Source organism: Plecotus auritus (genome assembly GCF_963455305.1).
Source record: "Plecotus auritus genome assembly, chromosome: 11".
Taxonomy (NCBI): domain Eukaryota; kingdom Metazoa; phylum Chordata; class Mammalia; order Chiroptera; family Vespertilionidae; genus Plecotus; species Plecotus auritus.
In genome coordinates, this window is record NC_137777.1 from 30,876,876 (window position 1) to 30,900,834 (window position 23,959).

Consider the following 23,959-nt stretch of genomic DNA (forward strand, 5'->3'; position numbering starts at 1 on the left):
TAAGGCATGTTAAAGAGTGGTTGAGAGCACATGTTTGACATTAGGCCAATCTGAATGAGAGTCATATCTGGAATTCAGTTGGGACAATGAAGTCTTGCTAGAAAGAATTTGAACAGGGCATGATGTTCATTTATAACTAGAAAGGTTGATTTCAGGACTCTCATAAAATACTCAGGATAAGGAACTTGGTTGATTCCTGCCTAAGTGATTATAAAAAAAAATTCATCATCATGCAGACTGGTGCTACTGTAAAGACTAAAGAAAGCCAATAAAAGGAGTGTGTTAAAAAAAGTTACAATAAGGTGGTTAAGAATGCTCTTGCTAGGGAGAAGGGTCCTACCAATTGATGGCACCAGAAAAATGGAAATTTTTATAACTTTTGGGTTATCTTGGCATCCTTGATATTTTGTACTAAAAAGTCTGGTTCATAGGAATTTACTTCTCATACTTATTCCTATACTAGAGGCCCAGTGAACGAAATTTGTGCGGGGGGGTGGGGGTGTCCCTCAGCCCAGCCTGCACCCTCTTCAATCTGGAATCCCTTTCAAAATCCAGGACTGCAGCTCCCAACCGCTCGCCTGCCTGCCTGCCTGATTGCCCCTAACTGCTTCTGCCTGCCAGCCTGATCACCCCCTAACCACTCCCTGCCAGCCTGATCAATGCCTAACTGCTCCCCTGCCGGCCCAATTGCCCCTAACTGCCCTCCCCTGCTGGCCTGGTTGTCCCTAACTGCCCTCCCCTGCAGGCCTGGTCACCCCCAACTGCCCTCCCTTGCCATCCTGGTCATATCTAACTGCCCTCCCCTGCAGACCTGGTCCCCCCCCCCAACTGCCCTCCCCTGCTGGCCCGGTCACCCCTAACTGACCTCCCCTGCCAGCCTGGTCCCCCCCAACTACTGTCCCCTGCTGGCCATCTTGTGGCAGCCATCTTTGACCACATGGGGGTGGCCATCTTGTGTGAGGGCATGAGGGTCAATTTGCATATTACCTCTTTATTATATAGGATATATAGGATAGGATGACCTGCTTTGTTCATCCCAGGTCACTGATATTCATCTAATTGAGAGTTACTAAAGAACCCTATCCATTTTTTTATTTCTTTTCTCTGTACTCTTGAAATGGAGCTTAACTTTAGTGCAATATTCTCATTCCTTTTGATTTTGCTGTTGTTATCCTTTTTATGTGATTATCTTATATTAATCTTGGATATTCTTCAAACCTCACAGATTCTACCTTCTCTTGCCTATTTCCTAAACTATGTGTATAAATTGACCATTTCTATTGCCTGTTCCCTATGTATATAATTGCCCATTTCTGTAATTAGCTCCAGTGTGACTGCCATCAGGATCAAATTAAGAATTCTAGATTTTAATTTGTTTTAGATACTTGCTTGAGATCAAAACATAAGGTAAACAGGGTGAGGCAAAATAGGCTTATAGTCAGTCATTCATATGGAAAATAATACAATGATTAATAAATAATAATAAAAGGGTAAACTGTGTTTTGTGTACTCACAATTATAAACCTACTTTTGCCCTACCCTGCATATTGCATTTTTTTATGTTTTCTGCTGTTTGTGGTTGGGTGTTCTCCTGAAATAGTCTGCCCCCACATAGTCAAAGCTTCCCACTGTCTACATTGCAGACACCTCTCCATCTCTATTCTCACCCACCTACTTTGTTCCAGTCTGAAAAAATAGAGAACAAAGACAGACATGTACCTCAGTTGGAGCCACAAAAAGTTATACTCTTTTTAAGTGGTGGTGTTTATCTTTGTTACGTCCATTATTACTTTAAGAGCTGTGTTAGAGACAATTAAATGTATTTACTTCTTAAGAAAGAGAACTTTTTAATCAATGTGATCATGACATCTTTCGAGTCATTTAGATTAAAATTTCATCAAAATGTGGTAGCTAATAGCTATGACAAAGGTAACTTTGTGGAATAATTTGTGTGGAGTTAGATAGCTATCAGGAAAAAGCAGTTTTTGTTCACTTTTTAAAGTCATATGTTACAATCTATTTTATTGATTTTTTACAGAGAGGAAAGGAGAGGGATAGAGAGTTAGAAACATCGATGAGAGAGAAACATCGATCAGCTGCCTCCTGCACACCCCCCACTGGGGACGTGCCCGCAACCAAGGTACATGCCCTTGACCGGAATCGAACCTGGGACCTTTCAGTCCGCAGGCCGACGCTCTATCCACTGAGCCAAACCGGTTTCGGCAGTTTTTGTTCACTTTTTAAGTAGCTGAATCATGGAAACTTTTAAACATTAATAGACATAGCTCCAATTTTTTTTTTATGTTCAGATCCTGCATATAGATACACAGACCAGGTAGATGTGGTGTGACACTTTGTCTTATGTACATGCACAGTTCATTGCAGGAAAGACACTGAAATATTTTGATTGCCTTTGTAAATGGCAGGAGAGTTGTCAAACCAAGGGGAGACATCCACAGTAATAATCTGCCTCTTTAGATTCACAGAAGTCTTCAGAAGCAAACACAATCCAAGAAAGACCACCTCCTAACAAGATTGATGGAGATGAGAGTGAAGAAGATCCACCTGAACGTAAGCCAAGCAAACTCAAGAGGAGGCAAGTTGCATGGTACCTTTCTTTCTGGAATGTGTTAGCATAAGCCACTCTTTCCACTAGTGAGTAGCTATCGAGTGCTTGTGACATTTCAGCACTGTGAGAAGAGACAAGACCCTGGGCTTTGGAGCATGGTCAAATCCCAACTCTGCCTCTTCAATTCTGCCACAATTTCTTATCTATAAAGTGGAACTGATGCCTCTTCTGTGAGATCATTGGGAAGCTGGAACTAGCATATAATATCCTATATAAGAAAAAGGTAGTATGCAAATTGACCGTCACGTCCTCACAAGATGGCTGCCTATGACCAGGCTGGCAGGGGAGTTCATGAGGGACGACCAAACGACTGAACAAGCAGGCTGCGTGGGGCGACCAGGCCGACGGGGGTTGGTGAGGGATGACCAAATGACTGAACAGCAAGCGGCAGGGGGCGACCAGGCCGACGGGGTTAGTGAGGGATGACCAAACAACTGAACAAGCAGGCTGTGTGGTGCAATCAGGCCGGCACGCAAAGATAGTGAGGGATGATCAGGTTGGCAGGGGCGGGCAGTTAGGGGCGACCAGGCAGGCAGGCAGGCAGATGAGTAATTAGGAGCCAGCGATCCAGGATTGTGAGAGGGATGTCCGACTGCCAGTTTAGGTCTGATCCCCGGGATCGGGCCTAAATCAGCAGTCGGACATCACCCAAGGGGTCCCAGATTGGAGAGGGTGTAGGCTGGGCTGAGGGCCCCCCCCCCCCCCCCACACACACACACACACACACACACACACACTGCACAAATTTCGTGCACCAGGCCTCTAGTACTAGTATATTAGTAGCTATCAAGGAATGGTAGCTATTAACTAGTAATATATAAGTAAGTACAGTCTATTTTTCTAAGGAAGTTCTAATGTCTTTTTCCCAAAAGTCTGGGAATAATTACAGGATTTTATTGCTAAAATGCTCCTCAGATACATCAAATCTAGTGCTCTCATTCTATATCGATAGGAATACTAAGACAAAACAAAGATAAATACTTTGCCCAGAGTTATGTAGAGGTAATGGCAGCTCCAAAACTAGAGCCCAGTCCATCTCCTTCGAAGACAGGACTATTTCTAGTGTACCACTGATACATGTAATTAAACAAGTAGAGAATAATGTCAGGTAAAATATGGTCAAATGCTAATGCTGTGAAATACAAGAAAAGGATGGACATTACAGAATTTGGATGTTAGCTGGGCACATTTCATTCCTATGACAGGATATGAAGTGCTCCACATAAGACTTCTGTGTTCCATATAGTTTCTAGAAAAACAGTAAGCACGCTTTAGAGGCTCAGCAACTAGTACATAAAAGCATATCTCTCTTTGTTCCTTCTGCGTGGTAGACATTGCATGTTAATTCCTCCATTAGTTCTTGATAGTTCCTGAAGGCAGACTGTATGTACTTATATTCCTGGAACCTAATAGGTCCTCCATAAACGTTCAGTGAGCATAATTTCATTTGTAAGAATAATCTCTCACCATTTCTGTTTACTCATTACTGTTGCTCAGGTAGTAGGGAGTATTAGAATTATCTCCCATAAATGGATGATCCTGAGTTACTTAATACCACTTGTATCACAACCTGATTCTTCTTAACAATATTTTTTTTCTTTTGTAATTTTTTGGTTGGGTTGATATTTTTCAAATGTTTCCTTGTTTGTTTTTCAGAAAAGCCTCTGGAGAAAACACTCCAGGAGATTAGTTTAAGGCTGCAGCTTTTAACTGGTATTTTTTCAAAGGAAGATGGAGAGATACCGTGTTCAGGAATAGAGATAATTACTTGACAGGGTTTAAGTTTTGAGTGCTTATTACTGTGTTCCAAATACTGCTTGGTACTTTTTCTCATTCGGAAAATACTGATTAAGATACTGTTTTTCCTGTTTTCCTGGGTTTTTGAATTATGGTCCATAGTTGTAAAGGGAAAGTTTGCATAGGTTGACTATATGTGCTTTTGATATTTGCCTGAACAGGTGGGCTCTGGAGATAATGGCTTATCACCTTTTGTTTATTTGTTTAGCCATGAGCTGGACATTGATGAAAACCCAGATTCAGACTTTGATGACAATGGTTTCCTTCTAGGATTCAACCATGGCTCCGGACAAAAGTAATTATACATAAATGCTGTTGTCCTTAAATCTTAACCCCTTTGGCTATCTTAAAGCTCTCTGATATTCAGATAGCTAATGAGTATGTAGCTTATGTCATTTGAGATGTTGCAGTTAAAACACTAGCCTTTCTTGTTTGTAAGAATTATAGTCATCACCATACCTTTGATGTAGTCACATGTATTAACTCAATTGCACTTCAAAGCAGTCCAGTGTTGTTATTCCAATTTATAAATAAAGCAACTGCAGCTTGCAGGTTTTGACTCAGTCACGATCACATCATTTCTTAGAATGAGTTCAAGCCCAGCTTTTGAGATTCTAAGCGTGGCTCTCTTCACCTAGTGTCTCACATAACTCTGTCTACATCTGAAGTTTGTAGCAAACATGCCATGAAAAGTTCCAATCTGCAGTAACCATTTTTCTTTTTTACTGTGAAAGTAGTAAAACTCAAAAACAGAAATAACAAGAGTGAAAATCTTTTCTTCAAATCATTCCCCAGAGATAATGTAATAGTTGGCATATATCCTTCCTAATTTTTCATGTATGTTTTTATGACTATGTACATATACACACATTACTCCCTTTTTATAAAACACAAAAAACCATCCTACACATAGTCTGCAGCTTGCTTTTTTTCCGTAAACAATGAGACATCAACAGTCTGCCTTATCAGTACATTTACCTAGTCCTTTCAGGAGGGCCTTGTGTTTAATTGACCATCCTGTATGTATAGCCAGGTTGCTTCCTAAGACCTACTTTATGTCTTTGAAGTACCCCCAGCTTGTTGCATGTACTAATAGTTCATTCCTTCTTATTGCTAAGTAGTATGCCATTATATAGATGTACCATAGTTTGTTGAACCATTATCTGTTGAAAGACATTTGGATTATGTGTGGTATTTTGTTATGACAAATAAAGCTGCTTTGAACTTTGGTGTACAGAAAGTATTAGTGTTCTCTGGGATTCAGTGCCCAAGCATTACATGTAAGGAAATTGAAGAGTTTATTGCCTTTGACATGGATACTGAACTGAGTAAAGCACAGTAAAGACCTACCATTTTGCTATTTCTTTATTACATTATAATAAATAGCAAAATGGTAGGTTCTGCTTTCTACTCTACTTATATCTGTTGATATTTCCAACTTTAGTGTTTCACATTTACTTGAGAATTAACATACATACAAAGCTAGACCTTAAACTGCATTTTAAACTTTATTTCATAATTTAGGAAAATGAAATTACAGTAATGGCTGCTAATAGAAAAATAGTGAAAGTTGTTAGTTTTATTTTATTTTCATTTAAAGAAACAAACTCATGAAACTTAAGATTTGAGTCAACTTCTTTTGATTTGGTCCCAGATATGGTGGAATTTCACATTTCAGTCATAGACGGGTCAGATATCTACAGAAGAATGTGAAGTATAAGTCCAAGTTCTTGGACATGAGAAGACAAATAAATTTGAAAAATAAACACATTTTCTTTACTGAAGACACAGAAAAAACATGTTTTAAGAAAAGCAAAACTTTGAGTAAGGTATGTATAGATTTTGTTTTTTATTTACAGATAGAATTTCATTTTGTGAGCTTGGCTCCTTAAAGTTTTTGTTTTCAAATGGTAACCCTGTTTGTACCAAATATAAGGGTACTTGAGATTCTTTTCTACTTGTTTTCTAAAGACATGTATTATGTGAAATAAATTTGGAAAAGATTAAGTTGGGGATAATATGAAAAGGGGATATTTTGAAAGCTACAAAGTAGTAGAGAGTCTGGGAAGATAAATAGATAAAATTGCCTTGTGTATGTAGTAACAGACGATGGAAATTGCTCATCTGTTTTAGGCTAAATAAGACCCCAGAAGTCCAGTGTCTGATACAACTTTTGTAGTAATCCTTAATTTTGAGGTCACCTAAAGGTGATCGATTAAACTTTGTGCTAACAAGTTCATCCTAATGACATGAGACTCAAGGCTAATTTGGTGATTCACATTGTTAACTAGAATAGTCACATCCCCTGTCTTGGACTTCGCTGTATTTGTCCAACTACCTGGAAAACAAGAGTAATTAAAATTGCTTTTGCTTGGTTTTAATGAGTGATTCTTACCCATTATAAAAAAAAAGAAACACTTTCTACTGAGCAGAACCTTGTATAAGCCGCATCTCCAGCAGTTCTTTTAAGTCAACAGAACAAAATCTCAGATCCCATATATTTGTTTTTCCCCTACTGTACATTACCCTTCTTAACTTCCGTATTCTTCCAAAACATACTACAGTTTTATAGCTGGTTTTATTTTTAATGTATTTCAGATTGTTTGGCTGCTGGTGATATTTTAGTATTTTAGTGACCCTAGTTATGTCTGGAACAGATTTCCAGTATCGGTTCAATTGATCCTATAGGAATTTTTTACTGTATTAGATGTGATAGCCCCCATATACAGTATTCATCTGTAGATGAAGAGCAGAAACATAACTGCTAAGTTTTACCCTCGGGGTGGGTGGGGAGGGGAGGGGAAGAGGCTGTTGTGTCCTTAGATATCTGATTGATGTATAGGCACAGTCCTCTCGAAGGAAGATTCTGGGTTGTTGTCCATGCCCATCTTCTGTCTACCACTCTTGTTCTAATTTCCTAACTTTTAGGAAGGTCATGAAGATCTGTTATGAAGAATGTTTTTGTTACAGAAGATAACAAGAAAGTATATATCATCTGATCTTAAGCCTTATTAACATTTCATAGAAGAAACTTAATTTATAGGAATCATTTTACTGACTCTACTGCTTCAGTAAAAGGCAGTTCGCATCCTTTCCAAGATAGCACTGCCTTTATTCTTATAGACACAAAATCTTGTTAGAGTTCATCTTTGTTGCTGAGTACCACTTAACATGGATAATAGCCTGGGTCTTGCAGAAAAACTAAAATTAGTGACTCAACAATGGGTAGGTACATTTGTAATGGTAACGTCACATAGTACAGTTATATTGTTAGAAGCCTTTATGGAAAGCTATTGTAAAAGTTCAACTTTATCCTCTTAATGTTAATGGATTATAGAAAGATCATAATCTTGTGTGTGATCTGATATTTTCTTCCTTTTAAAGAAGTCTTTAATAAGGTCATGGTATGTCCAGACAAGAAAGTGCAATTAGCTTGGAATTACTTGTTCACATTAGCTGTATGATACAGTGTACTTACCAGAGCTAATACTTGTGATGCAGCTTGTCAATCAGGTCACAAATGGTAAAGCAGGTAGAAATATTCTGTGTAATTGGAATTGGTTCATGCTCGTAACATCTTACAATTTCAGGTAGAAAAATTTCTAAAATGGGTTAACGAACCAATGGATGAGGAAGCATCACAGGAGTCAGTTTCTCATGATGATGTGCAAGACGCTTGCACAAGCAGTGATTCAGAGGAACAGAGAGAGTCTGTTACCAAAGAGGATAAGCCACTGGAGATGAGCAATCCAGAGCCTGCAGAGGGTCATGCCATATCTTCAGCTGGTGAACCTGAGACAGAAAAAAATGAAGGGGACAGCACCATAGCAGCTGTCACAGATAAGGAGGATTGTGTTGCTCAGGATATACCAGATTCTCTTCAGGTGGAAACTGAAGGTAAAAGTAAATATGCTTCAACTTGCTGGTGGGTTTAAATACATTTTTTAAATGTTTTTCCCTAGTTTTCACTTACGAGTTATCTATACCTAAGGATTCACTGCTATTTATTTTTAAGTTGAGAGAAGGCATGTTAAGTAAATGTGCTAATGGCTGTGGTTTGGCACCCAGAGTTCATGTCCCTCTTGACCAAACAGGCATGGTAAAATCAAAGGTAAAGCATATGGCAAAACTGTGTTTGAGTACGTCTATCTATGCCATTCAGATTGGTTTCTGCCAGTACACTCTGTCCCAGGGCCTATAGGTGGCCAGACCATTTTATCCCTATTGAAATTTAGTATTGCCCTGGTTTTTTTTTGTGTGTGTGTGTGTTTTTTTTTAATATATATATTTTATTGATATTTTACAGAGAGGAAGGGAGAGGTATAGAGAGCTAGAAACATCGATGAGAGAGAAACATCGATCAGCTGCCTCCTGCACACCTCCCACTGGGGATGTGCCCGCAACCAAGGTACATGCCCTTGACCGGAATCGAACCCGGGACCCTTCAGTCCGCAGGCCGACGCTCTATCCACTGAGCCAAACCGGTTTCGGCTCTTGTTTTTGTTTTGATCATTCTTTTTTATTTTGTTATTTTTGTAGCATTTGTGCATAGTGGTAATTTGTTTTTGGATGGTGCATTGACATAAAGCATTTACAGTAGTATTTGAAATAATACTCAGTTTTATAGATGAGTTATTTCAGGCTTGCCTAATGAAACAGTTATATTTATTGTGATGATTTCTTCCTTAGGAATGAATGAGATTTTCTTCTGTTGAATGGAGCTAGTGACCCCTGTTTTCATTTTCTTTAATTTTGTATTAAGGAAAATAGCTAATTTGAATCTTGTTGGGGGAGGGGGAGCTGGTAATGGACCTATGATAACTGTGTCACATACTTCCTTGACTTTCTAAACAGCATACTTAAGGTAGTTAAATTATTTTATTAAGCAACTTTTTTGTTGTACAAGTTTTTTAATGTACAACTGGTGTTCATGTAGCATGTGCAGATTTCTGAAATGCTTTCATGTGCCTTATTCTCAATCTGTAAAGTACCCAATGAAGTAGGTGGAATTAGCTCCATTCTGTAAATGTGGAAAGTAAAAATAAAGCCCAGAGAAATTAAGAAATTTGTTTGAGGTCACATAGCCATAATGAGGACTCAGTACCAAGTTGTCTGATTCCTAAATCCCATTTTCCCACGCTACCCTAATTCCCTATCACACTTGTCACGATGTTGGTAGTTTTCACCTGGGATGGTACCACCATCTCAGGGGCATTTGGAAGATGGTGGTTGTTAAATGACCTGGGGAGTTTTGGCATTTAGTACTTTGGATTACTTTATGTTGCACAATAAGTTTTGTTCACTCAAAATGTTAGTGTTCCCTCTCTTGAGAAGCTTGCTGCACTTGGCTATTGATGAGACCATTAGCTACTTGCAATGACCAGATGGCTATAGTAAGACATGGTCCTATCTTTGAGGACCATTCAGATGTGATAGAGCTTTATTTGTCAACATCATTTTGTGTCATTATATTTAGCTATGAAAACACTCCTAATCTCAGAACTGAAACCAAATAAGCAAACTAAAAAATTGTTTAAGAAAAAGCCAGTCTCTGAATGAGATATTTTTCTATTAAATGGAGCTAGTGACCCCTGTTTCAATTTCTCAGAGGCGCTATGACTTCTAGGTCATGGCCGGGTTCAAAGAATGGGTCTAGCTGAGAGTTGGAGTTAATTGGTCCTTGGGAAATTTTATTTTAAAGAAGGGAAGGGAAATGTTTGGATTTCTATGATTCACCAATGAAGCAGAGTCTTACCTAACAGAAGTAATAGCTTATATACCTGTAATAGTATAATATCTCCTAACAATCCTGTGAAGCAAATAGGTATAATACTACTCAGTCATTTATTCCTTTTGAGAAATTAAAAGTTGGCACTTTGAGAGCCTGCATTAGTTGTCCAAGCTTGGGAGCCAGTAAGTAGCAAACTAGAGGCTGTAATCTAACGTCAGTGCTCTTTCCACGTACCCTCCTGCTTCTCCCAGTGTGTGATTGCACACATGTTCTGGAGTTCAGTCTCACATTATGATTATTTGATATGGCTGCACTTTTAGATAAATTCACCTGTGATTTCCTTTTTTCATAGTATGCATCTCTGTTCTTTATATTCTTTTATTATAGCTGAAATTAAAAAGAAGAAGAAGAAGAAAAACAAGAACAGGAAGGTAATCAGTCTGCCTCCTGAAATAGCTGCTGTTCCTGAGCTGGCAAAATACTGGGCCCAGAGGTACCGGCTCTTCTCCCGTTTTGATGATGGAATTAAATTGGACAAAGGTAGAGTTACATATAATTTTGAAATAATCTTAAACTTATGGAAAAGTTGTAGGAGTAGCAGGAAATTTCTGTATCTCCTTTACCCAGACTCAGATGTTTCTTAACATTTTGCCACATTTGCTTTATCGTTTTGGTGTGTGTGTGAGTGTGTTTCTGATCCAGTTGCCCCTATTCCTTAATACTTGAGTGTGTATTTTCTAAGAACAAAGGATTTGTTTATGTAACAGTGGTAAATTTTAACATTGTTACAGTATTGTAATCTACAGTCCATACTCCAGTTTTATCCATTATTCTAATTAATGTCCTTTATAGCATTTTTTTTCCTTCCAACATAGAGTCGTGTATTGCAGTTAGTTTCATGTTTTTTTGGTTTTCTTTAATCTGGAATAGTTGCTCAGCCTTTTTTTATCTTTCAGGAACTTGATGGTTCCCAAAGAATAACAGCCAGTTAATGTCCACAGTGTCTCTTAATTTGGGTATATGTGTGTTTTTAAAACTTCGGACTCAGGTTTAATCTATATTTAGGAATTGATAGATTATTAAACAGAACATCTGATGAAGAAATATCTAGTGCAGAAACATGTAATGAATTGACACTGGAAACTTTGAATTCTTTTTCAAGTTTTCCTGCCCTTAACTTTGAACAGCTTACTTAACTCAATTCTGAAAATTGATGTTTATTTTCATATTAGAACTACTTAAATTAGGTGTTAATTAACTGTCAAAATCAGGAATTCTTGATCACTGGTGGAATTTCAGGGGTCTGTGAACCTCTTGTAATTATTTACAAAAAAATTACATATTTAAAAAAGTGCAGAGGAGTTTGTTAGGAGAAATATGACTAGATAAAAGCTTTTAATTCTGTAAAAGTAGTTAATATTTTTATTATTCCATCAATGAGGAGCCATTTAAAGTTTTGGTAAAGAAAAGAAACAGGAAATTTGGTGCATCATTTTGTTCAGAGAAATATCTTCCTTAAAAATGTGAATTTCTCCTATTGGGAAAGAAGGAGGGCATTATCCTCTTCCCTCTGGAGTGGTCACGGGACATGGGACCTCATTTCTGAAAATTATGAGGATTCTGCTATTCCTGCAGCTTTGCGGCCTTTTGCTGTCAGCTCCTTGCTTTTCCTGGCCCTTTAGAAATGTTTGAATTTTTCCAAAGTGTCCAGTACAAGTCTGGTTCATGGGTTCCCCATTAGGAATGAAGTCATTGGGAAACTGTGGAATTTGGGTAGTTGGCCAATTAGAATGGCTGACTTTACATTTTCCATAGCAGGTACTCAGTAGTTAATTCTTCAGACATAAAAATAGGAATTGCATTCAGTTATTGGTGATATATTGCAAAAGAATCAGGCCAGAATTAAAATAGTTGCTTTCTTTGGGAATGGGAATGCTGCTGTTCCTTTTTATAATAAGCTTTGTAGAACTTTTCTTTAAAACTAGGTTATTTATAGTGTTTTGAAAAGAGAGACAAGGTTGGGGTTTTTTAAGTATATATTATATAGTAATGATTGTTATGTTTATGCTTGGCTCAGCTTCTTGAAATTGAACATCTTAGCAGAAATACTCTTTCTTCGCAGAGGGCTGGTTCTCAGTTACACCTGAGAAGATTGCTGAACACATTGCTGGCCGGGTCAGTCAGTCCTTCGAGTGCGACATTGTAGTGGATGCATTTTGTGGAGTCGGAGGAAATACCATTCAGTTTGCCTTAACTGGAAAGAGAGGTAATTAGCCATCAATGGAAGAAAAGTAAATTATATTCAGTTTATTCAGTAAATGTTTCATTTTCCTTCAATTTATCTTTGCTGACATTTAATATATAAATAATTTAATGCCAAATATTTAAAATAATAATAGCTAGCATATATTAAGCATACACTTTGTATCACACAGGTGTAAGTGCTTAGTGTGTATTAATTTAGTCAACAATCTTGTGAAGTGTATCTTTTACTATCTGCCTTTTACAGATAAACAAATAGAGATGAAGTTTGTTAGAACCAAGATTATAACATTATATAAAAATATTTAAATGGGGAGACTATTCTTTAGAAGAAGAGTAGACAGGGAATCCCAACTTTGTCATTCACTACTGTTATGGACATCACTTAACCTTAATTTAAAGGTGACATGAACTTGAGATATCCTCTGTGATAACCTTTCACCTTTAACATTCTGTGACACTAAACATCTTTTAAATATTAGATCATCCTCAGGATAGCTTGACTTTGGAATCACAAAAAAGAAACTCTCCATTACTATATATCTGTCAGGAATTGTGTCGAGTAGGTAATATGTGTGCTGATTCTCAAAGAAGAGGGGCTTCGGGAAATTGAACAGTCTGCCCGCATTGACATAGCTGAGTCATGAAGCCAGGACTTTAAAGTGCAGAATAATGTGACATTTTAGGGGCCTAAGTCATATTCTGAATATGCTTTCCGGCTACCCCAATATCTTTATATTCTATAGATAGCTTCCATTTTAGTCAATTTCAGTTGAGTCTCATTAACATACATAACGTTTTTATTGTTAACTAGGAAAGCATATGATTCTGAAAAGGATAATATAAACGCTAGGAAGTGATGAAGTGAAACTCAGCATTGGTTTTTAAGACGAGTGCTGATGAACTGTGGCCCTTATGCAATCACTCCTATGCTCCAGAGCAGTGGTCGGCAAACCACGGCTCTGTTGACTAATGAGTTTGCCGACCACTGCTCCAGAGCATGACATTTGCTGACTTTACATAGTCTCCTAAGAGAAAGCTGTTCTCATATTTACTAGAATAGTTATTATTTTCTTGTTTTCCCTGAATTCACTGTTTACCCTTATTACCCCTATCTTCACTCAGGTAGTTGCTCTCTGAGCATATAGCCAACTGAACGCTTCATTTCCTAGTTAATGTACAAACACAACAGGAAAGCACTACCACCTCTTTCCAGGAACAAGTAAAGACAAATAACTGTTCATGTAGTCTACATTCTAAACTTAGAGAATTCTCAAAGTTTTGTGTTTTGCTGTTTCTTAAAGATTTCTTTTTCCCTTTCCAGTAGTTCCGTATCAGTGCTGCCCAAAAGAATTTTCTGTGACGATGGAAATGTTCTATGTCTGCACTGTCCCAGTGTGGTAGCCACTAGTCACAAGAAGCTATTGAGCATTTGAAATGTGGCATTGTGACTGAGGATCTAAATTCTTAATATTATTTAATTTTAATAATTTAAAGGTAATAGCCACATGTGGCTGGTGGCTACCTTTATTCGACAGTGCAGTTCTAATATAATACCATCCAACATTTGTCAGCATTTCAGTTATGTGAGCAAATTGAATGCTTGCATTCTGTTAGGCCTGAAAATAAAGTCTGCCTTCAAAGGAAGTCATAAAAACATGAATATTAATTAAATGTATTTGATGTTGTAAGTCATTTTTTCTGTTGAATTTTTGGTGTTGTCAGCATATCTCTCCATCTGTCTCTACTATCAGTGTAGCAGATTGAGCAGCTGAAAAGGACGTTTTTATCTTTTTCCTTATAAATATGAATGTTAGTTTATATGGAACAGGAAAAAATAGCATATAAATGCATGATTTTGCAAGATATAATTTGTGCTTGTATTCATTGTTCAAGTGCATTCTTTCTCAAAAGTGTTAATAAATTTTGAAACCACCATGTTCTGGAAAACAGCTGTTTCCTTCATGACCATGGTGTATGCATCAGGGTTCCACTTAGCCCTTCCAGGTACCAAATAGTGCCACTGGTGCATGCACATGTGCACTCACTGCAAAATGTAAGTGAGCTAAATTTAACTTACGTTTGCATTGCTAATTATGAAATTGAAGTAAATTAAGTGAAAGCCGATTTGATGAAAACATAAGGTTGTCTATTCCTTCTACCTAAAATGTCCCATTAAACATCATCAGCAGACTTTCTTACCTTTCTTAAGTTGACAAAAGAGGTTTGCCAACATTTGTTTTATTTTGCTTTTCTGTAGAAGCTATCAAATTTGGTGGTTGTCTCATTTTGAGGAGATTGGTCTTTTATGAAATCTTGGCATCTATAGGCTTTATACTATCAAGGACCTTTCCAAGTGTTTGATACTCAGCCTGTACCTCGCACAGAACACAGTGCTGACCACCTATTTGGCTCTCAGTAGATACTTGCTAGCAACTATCTAGTATATAAGGCCAAATCTCGCTTAGTCTATAAAAAAATACTCTTGTACATTAAATAAATACACTGATCAGAAGATGAAGTATTTTACTAATACTAACTGCTAATCAATATCATTTGACTCATCTTTCCTGATCCCATTTTTAGTGATTGCCATTGATATTGATCCTGTTAAGATTGATCTTGCTCGCAATAATGCAGAAGTGTATGGGATAGCAGACAAAGTCGAGTTTATCTGCGGAGACTTCCTGCTGCTGGCTCCTCAGTTAAAGGCCGACGTGGTGTTCCTCAGCCCCCCTTGGGGAGGGCCAGACTACGCGACTGCAGAGACCTTCGACATTAGGACAATGATGTCTCCTGATGGATATCCTTTGAAAGTCCTAAGAGTTTACTCAAACAGTGGTTGTGTAGAGGAAGGGGTGTGTGTGTGTTTGAGAGAGAAATTCGTGAAGAGGAGAGAAGCTAATAGCATTTAATAGATCCTAGTTTGTTTTACATAAAAGACAGGTGTGTAAAAGTTAACTGGTGATGGATCTCCAAAAGTTATAGCAAATGTGAAGTATATTCCTTTGGTTACTCTCCACTGTTACTGTTACAAAACAAGAACTAGAGAGCATTGATTGTTTGGAATTATTGTCTGGAAATAGGGAATTTCCTGGAGACCTGTCCTTAAAGTCTGGGTGACTATCCCTTAGCTATTCTTCCACTCACACTTTTGCTAATTCTCTGTGTGTCTTCACATTTTTCCTGTTACTCTTCCAAGATACTGAAGCAAGCTCTTATGTCATAAAGAATAGCATTTATATTATTTGTCCCTTTATCTCTGTTCCCCAGAGGAATCGTCCCTTTCACTCTAACAGGACACATGTTCCTAAATTGCTAATTAAAGTTTAGAATATGGACTACATGAACAGTTATTTGTCTTCACTTATTACTGGAAAGAGGTGGTATGGTGCTTTCCTGTTCTGTTTATACATTAGGGAAGGACAGGAAGAGAAAGAGTGTTGTGTATTTTCTGACTTTGTTGCCTACCACTAGGATAAATGAAAAATAGGTTTAAATTCTGCCCTGGCCAGGGGTGGCTCAATTGGTTAGAATGTTGTCCCCTCCACTAAAAAAATAATAAAAAAGGTTACAGGTTCGATTTCCAGTAAGGACACATTCGTAGGATGAAGCTTTGATCTCCCATCACAGTGTGTACAGGAGGCAACCCATGTTTCTCTTCCCCTGCCCCCTTTCTTTCTTTAAAAAAAAATCAGTAAAAAAAAAAAACATATCCTTGGGTGAGGGTTAAAAAATGGGCCTTAGCCCATGTGGCTCAGTTGGTTGAAGTGTCATCCCATACACCACCTAAACTGCTGCCTCGCACAACAATTTCAAAACTACAACTAAAAGACAAAATGGACATCATCCAGAACCACAGGAAGGCTGGCTGAGTGGAAATTCTGCAACTGGAAGGAAAGAGAAGAGCACACTGAGACTCAGAGGAACTGCAGAAGGCAGAGGTACCGAGGCGCATGTGCAGAGAGGGCTGGCAACTGAGTATGCGGCTGGCTTTCTCAAGCGGAAGGGAGACCAAAGCTCCTAACGGCTCTGAACTCCAGTTCCGGGCGAGACTCTGGGGACCTGTCTGTCAGTGGGCGAAACTCAAGGGCGGCTTTCTCTCAGAGGTGCTTGCAGCGATTACCACGGGACACTGAGACCCAGGGGCCTCTTAGGGCAGGGCTGATGGGAAGCCAAGGCTGTCTGCTCCGCCCTGAGACTCCGCCCCATCCAAGCAAGCACAGAGGCTTTTGCAAGTCTTGTCTCATAAGGGTGTCTCCAGCACAGAAGTTCTCCCAGCATAGACACAGCTGATCCTCACAGCCAATTGGCCTGGAGGTCAATTCCTCCCAGTGATACCAACATCAAGGCTTAACTACAACAAGACTGTGCACACAGCCCACAAAGGGGTCCACCAAGAGTGTCCACCGCAGGTAACTGGGGAGGCTGAGCCACTGGGCCCTATAGGACACCTAGCACACAAATCCTCTCTATCAACTCAGGGAAGAAGCCAAAATGCGGAGACAAAGAAACAGATCACAAATTAAAGAAATGGAGGAAAACAAATGACTGGATATAGAGTTCAAAAACCACGGTTATAAGGTTTTTCAAGAATTTTCTAGAAAAGGCCGATAAATTTAGTGAGATCCTCACGGATATGAAAAAGGTCCAACTAGAAATTAAGCATACACTGACTGAAATAAAAAATAATATACAGAGATTCAACAGCAGACTAGAGGATTGCAAGAACCAAGTCAAAGATTTGAAATACAAAGAAGCAAAAAACACCCAACCGGAAAAGCAAAAAGCAAAAAGAATCCAAAAATATGAAGATAGTGTAAGGATCCTCTGGGACAACTTCAAGCATACCAACATCAGAATTATGGGGGTGCCAGAAGAAGAGAGAGCTAGATACTGAAAACCTATTTGAAGAAATGACCGAAAACTTCCCCCACCTGGTGAAAGAAATAGACTTACAAGTCCAGGAAGCACACAGAACCCCAAACAAAAGGAATCCAAAGAGGACCACACCAAGACACATCATAATTAAAATGCCAAGAGCAAAAGACAAAGAGAGAATATTAAAAGCAGCAAGAGAAAAAGTTAATTATCTACAAGGGAGCACCCATACGATTGTCAGCTGATTTCTCAACAGAAACTATGCAGGCCAGACGGGAGTGGCAAGAAATATTCAAAGTGATGAATAGCAAGAACCTACAACCTAGATTACTCTACCCAGCAAAGCTATCATTCAGAATTGAAGGGCAGATAAAGAGCTTCACAGATAAGAAAAAGCTAAAGGAGTTCATCACTGCCAAACCAGTATTATATGAAATGCTGAAAGGTATTCTTTAAGAAGAGGAAGAAGAAGAAAAAGGTAAAGATAAAAATTATGAACAACAAATACATATCTATCAACAAGTGAATCTAAAAATCAAGTGAATAAAAATCTGATGAACAGAATAAACTGGTGAATATAATAGAATCAGGGGCATAGAAAGGGAGTGGACTAACAATTTTCGGGGGTATAGGGGGTAGGGGGTGCGGGAAGAGATTGGACAAAAATCGTACACCTATGGATGAGGACAGTGGGGGGGGGGCGGGGTTAAGGGCAGAGAGTGGGGTGGGAACCGGGTGGAGGGGAGCTATGGGGGGAAAAAGAGGAACAATTGTAATAATCTGAACAATAAAGATTTATTTTAAAAAAATAAAATACATTTGGGTTATAAGTGAAGAACTTAATCTCTTGTCAGAAATTAACTGCTGTTTTTGTCACTTTTCCTTAACTGTTGTCCACCTTTGAAATTTTCAGACTTTCTCAGAAGATCACTAATAACATTGTTTATTTTCTTCCAAGAAATGCTGATATTGACCAGGTAAGCCATTACTGGAAAACTTCTATGAGCCTTTGGCATAACTGTTACAAAAGAATGGGTAAAAAATAGATCCAGTGAATTGTTGTGATTGAGAATGTGTTTATAAGAAGTCCCTGACTTCTTTCCTATTACTAGAAAACTGGGAGTGTTTGCCAGGTAAATCCATACCTATTTCATTCTCTCCTTCTCCACTGTTCCTGGCATACATACACAGAAACAGCATGCTGGGCTTTTAATTATACATCCTGAAAGAATGACTAAATGTGTTGTGTTCATATTCGCACAACTAAATTAGTCACGATCTGTCTCTACTTACCCTACCTTGAGAACAGAAATTTCAGGTATTCCTAAAAATAGTCACCTAAATAGAAATATAGACAGATAAAATCTTAATTTAGCCAGGATCAATTCAACTATTGTTTTGGAGGATAGGACACTTGACTAACATTAAAATGTCTTTATTCAGTTCTTACCATAAGCATTTATTTTAATCGCGTGTTTTTTTCCCTAGTAGAATTGGATCTAGTATAACTGCCTCATAAAGATCTGATGATATCTTTATTTCATGCTTTTGTTGAATTTTTCATAAACACTTACTACATACTGCCTTGTGCTATACATCTGTTAAATCTTTTGTCTTTCATATTTTGAAAAAAAATTTTACTACAATGTTGCTAGGTGTGAGTTTGTTCTTTATCTCCTGATTGATACTCTGAGAACTGACCCTATCAGTCTGAGCTTTTTCATCTTATTCTAGAGAAATTATCTCTTTAGTTGTTCAACTATATTCTCCTTACCATCTTGTTTCCTTTTTCTGAGACATCAACTATATTTTCTAGTGTTCTGTCTCCTTTTTCTTTCTGAGAGATTACCTCAATCTGGTCTTCCAGCTAGCTAGTTCATTCTTCAGATATATACAGTCTAGCATCCATCTAATCATATTCTTTATACTTAATTATTTCTGCATCTTTGCTTTCATTTGCATTCTAATATTATTATTTAAAAGTTTAAATTCTTAACCTATTTTATCCTTTCTGCATACAGCTTAATAGAATTTATAATCCAGCTTGTTTTCCTTCCATGAAATACTTGTGACCCCCAGATATCTTCTGGGTATTGGCAATTCTCAAGTAATGCAAAAGGATAAAGGACAGGCCAGGATCCAGGGAGTGTCAAGCTGGCTGCACTTTAGAATCACCAGGGACACTTGTAGAAAAACTGACTATGCAATCCCCACCCCAGAAATTGATGTAATCGTTTTTAAAGCTCCCTTCGTCCATTGTCATGTATAGCTTGTGTCAGCCCAGTGATAACTTCAAGGGATGCAGGTGGGAAAGCTCAGGTTGCTGATCCAAGCACCACAGATTGCACTCACTTATCACAAAACACTCTCAAGACATAGCTTCCCACTGACACCCTTTCGGAGTGGCTGGACAAAAGCAGCATTTAAAGATTGTACTCTTTAATCTTAGAGTGTAATTCATCAGCTCTAGGGATTCAGAGAAAGAGGCATGAGAAGGCAGCTGCCAGGGTTAGTTCCCACCTGTTTCAGCTTCTCACAACAAAACGTCTTTATAGACTGCCCTAACTTTACTCCTGAACATGGACCAGAGTTCACAGTCTCTGCAAGAGAGGCAGCATACACTGTTTAGACAAGGCAAAGGTAATGGATAGGGAGGAGCCAAAGCAGGTCAAGTTTCTTGTTTGCCTTCTTCCTGTTTTACCGTCCCACAGGACCGACCTTCAGTCCTCTAGATACACATATTCACGCCATCCTGGGTCTCCATAACTATTTTTTGTTTGGTGCTTTCCCCCTATTGTCTCCAGAGATACCTTATAGGAGTCAACAGTCATGCTAGTTCAGCATCTTCCTAGATTGTGCGCAACTAGTAATAATAAATAATGCCTTCTCATAAGAAAGGTAGAGCTTAAATACTCTGGCTTTCTGGTGGATGGTGTCAGGAAAGGCCCTGGATGATATAGCATGTAAACTGGACTTTAAAGTTAAAGATTGTAGGAGTTGAGGAGAAGGTGGCAAGACTGTCAATGACATGGAAGTGAGAATATGTGGGTAATGTTTAGGTAATGGGCTAAAAAAAGAGAGTAAGAGTCAGACAGACTGGAGTTTAGTCTCAGCCTTGTACTCACTGGCTTTCGGTGATAGTTTTGAGGAATAAATGCAATCAGTGAGTAAAGCACTTATCATAGTACCTCTAACTCATAGATCCTCAGTGAAGTCTTGTGTCTGTTACTTAGAAGATACTATTATAAAACTGTGGAAAGAATGTAAATGTTACTAAGATTTTGAATAGGACCAACATGAAAAAATGGTATGTTTTCTATAAAGGAAAGAATAGATAGCTTTAATATTTCTGAAATGATAGAATTTAATTTATAAGCATACATCTCAGAACATAGATTTTTCTCTTCCTCCTATCAGCAACCAGATATACTTGCTTATACTGCACATATTCTCATGTCAATTTGCTATATTTTCCCATCTTTGGTTTATCTGTTAGTCTTTGAAACACTGATTCTTGGCTCTGTCTGCAAATTAGAATTACCTGAGTGTAGTTTTTTTTTTTTAGTAATAATGATAAAACGTACATAAAATTTACAATAAGTTGTTTTTAAACATACAGTTCCGTGTCATTGAATACATTCACATTGTTGTGCAACCATCACCATTATCTCAGGACTTTACCTCATCTTCCCAAACTGAAACTATGTCCTTTAAACACTAAATTCCCAATAGCCCCCACCAACCTGTCCCTAACAACCACCATTCTACTTTCTGTTTCTATAAAGTTTTGACTACTCTAGGTAACTCGTGTAAGTGGAATCATAAATATTTGTCCTTTTGTGTCTAGCTTATTTCGCTTAGCATAATCTCCTAAAGGTTCATTCTTATTACAGCCTGTACTAGAATTTCCTTCCTTTTTAAGGCTGAGTAATATTCCATTGTTTGTAGATACTACATTTTGCCCATTCATTCATCAATGGGCATTTTGGGTTGTTTCTATCTTTTTGCTGTTGCTAATAATGCTGTTGTGAACATGGGTATACAAATACCTATTCTAGTCTCTGCTTTCATTTCTTTTGGGCATATACTTAGGAGAGGAATTGCTAGATCGTAAGGTAATTCTGTATTAAGTTTTTTGAGGAATCAGCATACTGTTCTCCACAGCGCATTCCCACCAGCGATTCAAAAGGGACCCAACTTCTCCACATTCTTGCTAATGCTTGTTATTTTCTGGTGGTGATTGTTTGCTAATGGCCATCCTAATGCACATGAAATGTTATCTCGTTGTGGTTTTGACTTGCATTTCCCTAGTGACTAGTGATGTTGACCATCTTTCCATGTGCATGTATTCTGGATGTTAATCCCTTATCAGATATGCGTTTTGCCAGTATTTTCTCCTATTCCATAGGTTGCCTTTTTATTCTCTTGATAGTGTTCTTTGTCTCACAAAACTTTTTGATTTTGAGGAAGTTCTGTTTTATCTGTGTATTGCCTGTGCTTTTGATGTCTTATCCAAGAAATCCTTGTCAAATTCATTGTTGTTTTCTTCTAGGAGTTTTACAGTTTTAGCTAAGTAGCTTTTTAAAACTACTGATAACCTGATCTACTGGGAAAGATTCTCTCTAATTTATTTTCTGGGATGAGGCCCAAGCATACATTCTTTAAAACTCCCTGAGTGATTGTAATGTGCTCCCAGAGTTGAGATTCTCTGGGTTAAGAGAAGAGTAAATAAAAGTTAACAAGCCTGAGCTCTTACTCTGTGGATTAGAAGATGAAATTAGATCTTGCAGCCTGTCATCTGTTTATGAGCCAGTGTGGGTAAACATTAGGCCTCTCAAATACTATATGCCGTGCCAGTTACAAGAAAAAGCACTGCTCCTTGCTTCATGCACTTTTATAACAAATTTGATATTAAACCTAATAATATCTGCTACTCATATCTGAGACTCAGAACTGCATTCTAGATTCTCAGAGAAGGTTGAACCCATTGATTCCATAATTCTTATTTTTCTCATGTAAATATTATGCTCTATAACTAGTCTCATAAGAGGTTATGTGATTTTTATATTAAATATTAGATGGATTGATTTGGATACTTGAATGACAATAGGAAATTTACTGTTTCTTATAAAAGTTACAGTAAGTAAACTTTTTTCTAAATTAACACTAACCCAGAAGTTAACTTTTTCTCTTTAACTGGTATTTTTCATTTACTTCCAAAAGCCTGCCAGAATTATGGTTGGTAGTTCATTCACGTTTCCTACCTCTAGAGGGAGTAATGACACTAGGGTTTAATCACAAGGAACAACAACAGCCTGTAATTATTGGAATCCAGAGTCTAGGTCAGTGGGCGGCAAACTCATTAGTCAACAGAGCTGCAAACCGCGGATGCGGCTCGCGAGCCGCAGTTTGCCGACCACTGCACTAGACAATAATAAAAGTAAAAAAGGAAACTTGAGCGTTATATTATTTGGTACTGAATTAGGATCAAATTATAGTGGGAAGTTAATTTGTCTTTTTTTAAATGAAGAAATTTTATATGTATTTTTTAAATAAGAGAAGAAACATTACTACAAGATTGAGAGAGAGCAAAGATACAGAAAAGTAAACTTTTTGTTAAGGAACATTTAGAATTTTACAACAACCTAAATTTAAAAGTGGGCCAGGTATCAAAGCTTATGTGTCTGCTGTTTAAAATTCAGGCTGCATTTTCTCCATAGAAATGTCTATAAAGACCACTAATTTCCCATGTAGGGAGATTTGTACCCTGGATAGTATTTAGGGAGGTTACACTGAGTATGGATGCTATAAATATAATTTGTCAATCTTTCCATATAGGAGATGAGTCTAATTCTTTTCTGTATCTTGTAAAATATTTTTCTAGATTCCCCTATTACCTTTATCTCTTATTCCCTTTATCTGTTTGAGGGTTATTCCAGGACATCTATCTCCTGTTATCTAAACTTTCACTATCAAACTCAAGCACTGAATGATTTAGAAATCCTTTTGTAATCAGCTCTTTGAATGGAAGTTATATCTACCTAAAAACACTATAGAAATTTGGGAACTAATTAGATTCAATTCAGAGAACCCAATCTGGCTTTCCTTAATTAAATCACTGTTTAAAGGAATGGGAGAATAGTACACTTAGGCTATATCTTAACTCATAGAAAAATTATTGTGAAATATTCTTTAGATATACTAGTCAAAATGCCTTTTATTAGTTAAAGACAAATTTATTTTTGCCCTTGTGGAAAATCATTGACATAGAGATGATAAAACGGAAAATAAAATAATCATTCCTAGCCCTGGCTCGATTGGAGCATCGTCCTGCACCAAAAGTTTGCAGGTTCGATTCCCTATCAGGGCACATACCTAGGTTGCCGGTTTGATCCCAGTCTGTGAGCCCATACGGGACGCAATCAATCGATATTTCTCTCTCTCTCCCCCCCTTCTCTCCCCCCTTTTTTTTTCTCTCTCCCCCCCTTCCTCCCTCCCTCCCAAAAAACATTCTCAAGTGAGGATTAAAATAATTTTAAAAATGTTTTCCTAACAATTGTCATTCTGAGACTGGTTGACTATTTTTAATTTCTAGTTTTACTTTATTACATTTTTTATTAGCAAATAGTGGAATGTACTCATGCTTTTGATCATTATAA

The 23,959-nt window shown here is 37.8% G+C and overlaps 1 protein-coding gene across 3 annotated transcripts in view; it reads left to right on the top strand.

Moving 5' to 3' along the window:
- TGS1 (trimethylguanosine synthase 1) overlaps positions 1-23,959 on the top strand; it is a 33,934-nt gene that overhangs the window by 6,541 nt on the left and 3,434 nt on the right. For 2 of the 3 annotated variants that reach the window (XM_080646876.1, XM_080646877.1), the window contains 8 exons: positions 2,479-2,596; positions 4,635-4,721; positions 6,081-6,255; positions 8,017-8,323; positions 10,545-10,697; positions 12,280-12,423; positions 15,006-15,222; positions 18,199-18,277. In XM_080646876.1, coding sequence (XP_080503002.1) covers positions 2,479-2,596; positions 4,635-4,721; positions 6,081-6,255; positions 8,017-8,323; positions 10,545-10,697; positions 12,280-12,423; positions 15,006-15,222; positions 18,199-18,277 — 1,280 coding nt within the window. Of the gene's footprint in view, positions 1-2,478; positions 2,609-4,634; positions 4,722-6,080; positions 6,256-8,016; positions 8,324-10,544; positions 10,698-12,279; positions 12,424-15,005; positions 15,223-18,198; positions 18,278-23,959 lie in introns of all 3 variants that reach the window. The other variant, XM_080646875.1, reaches the window with a different exon arrangement.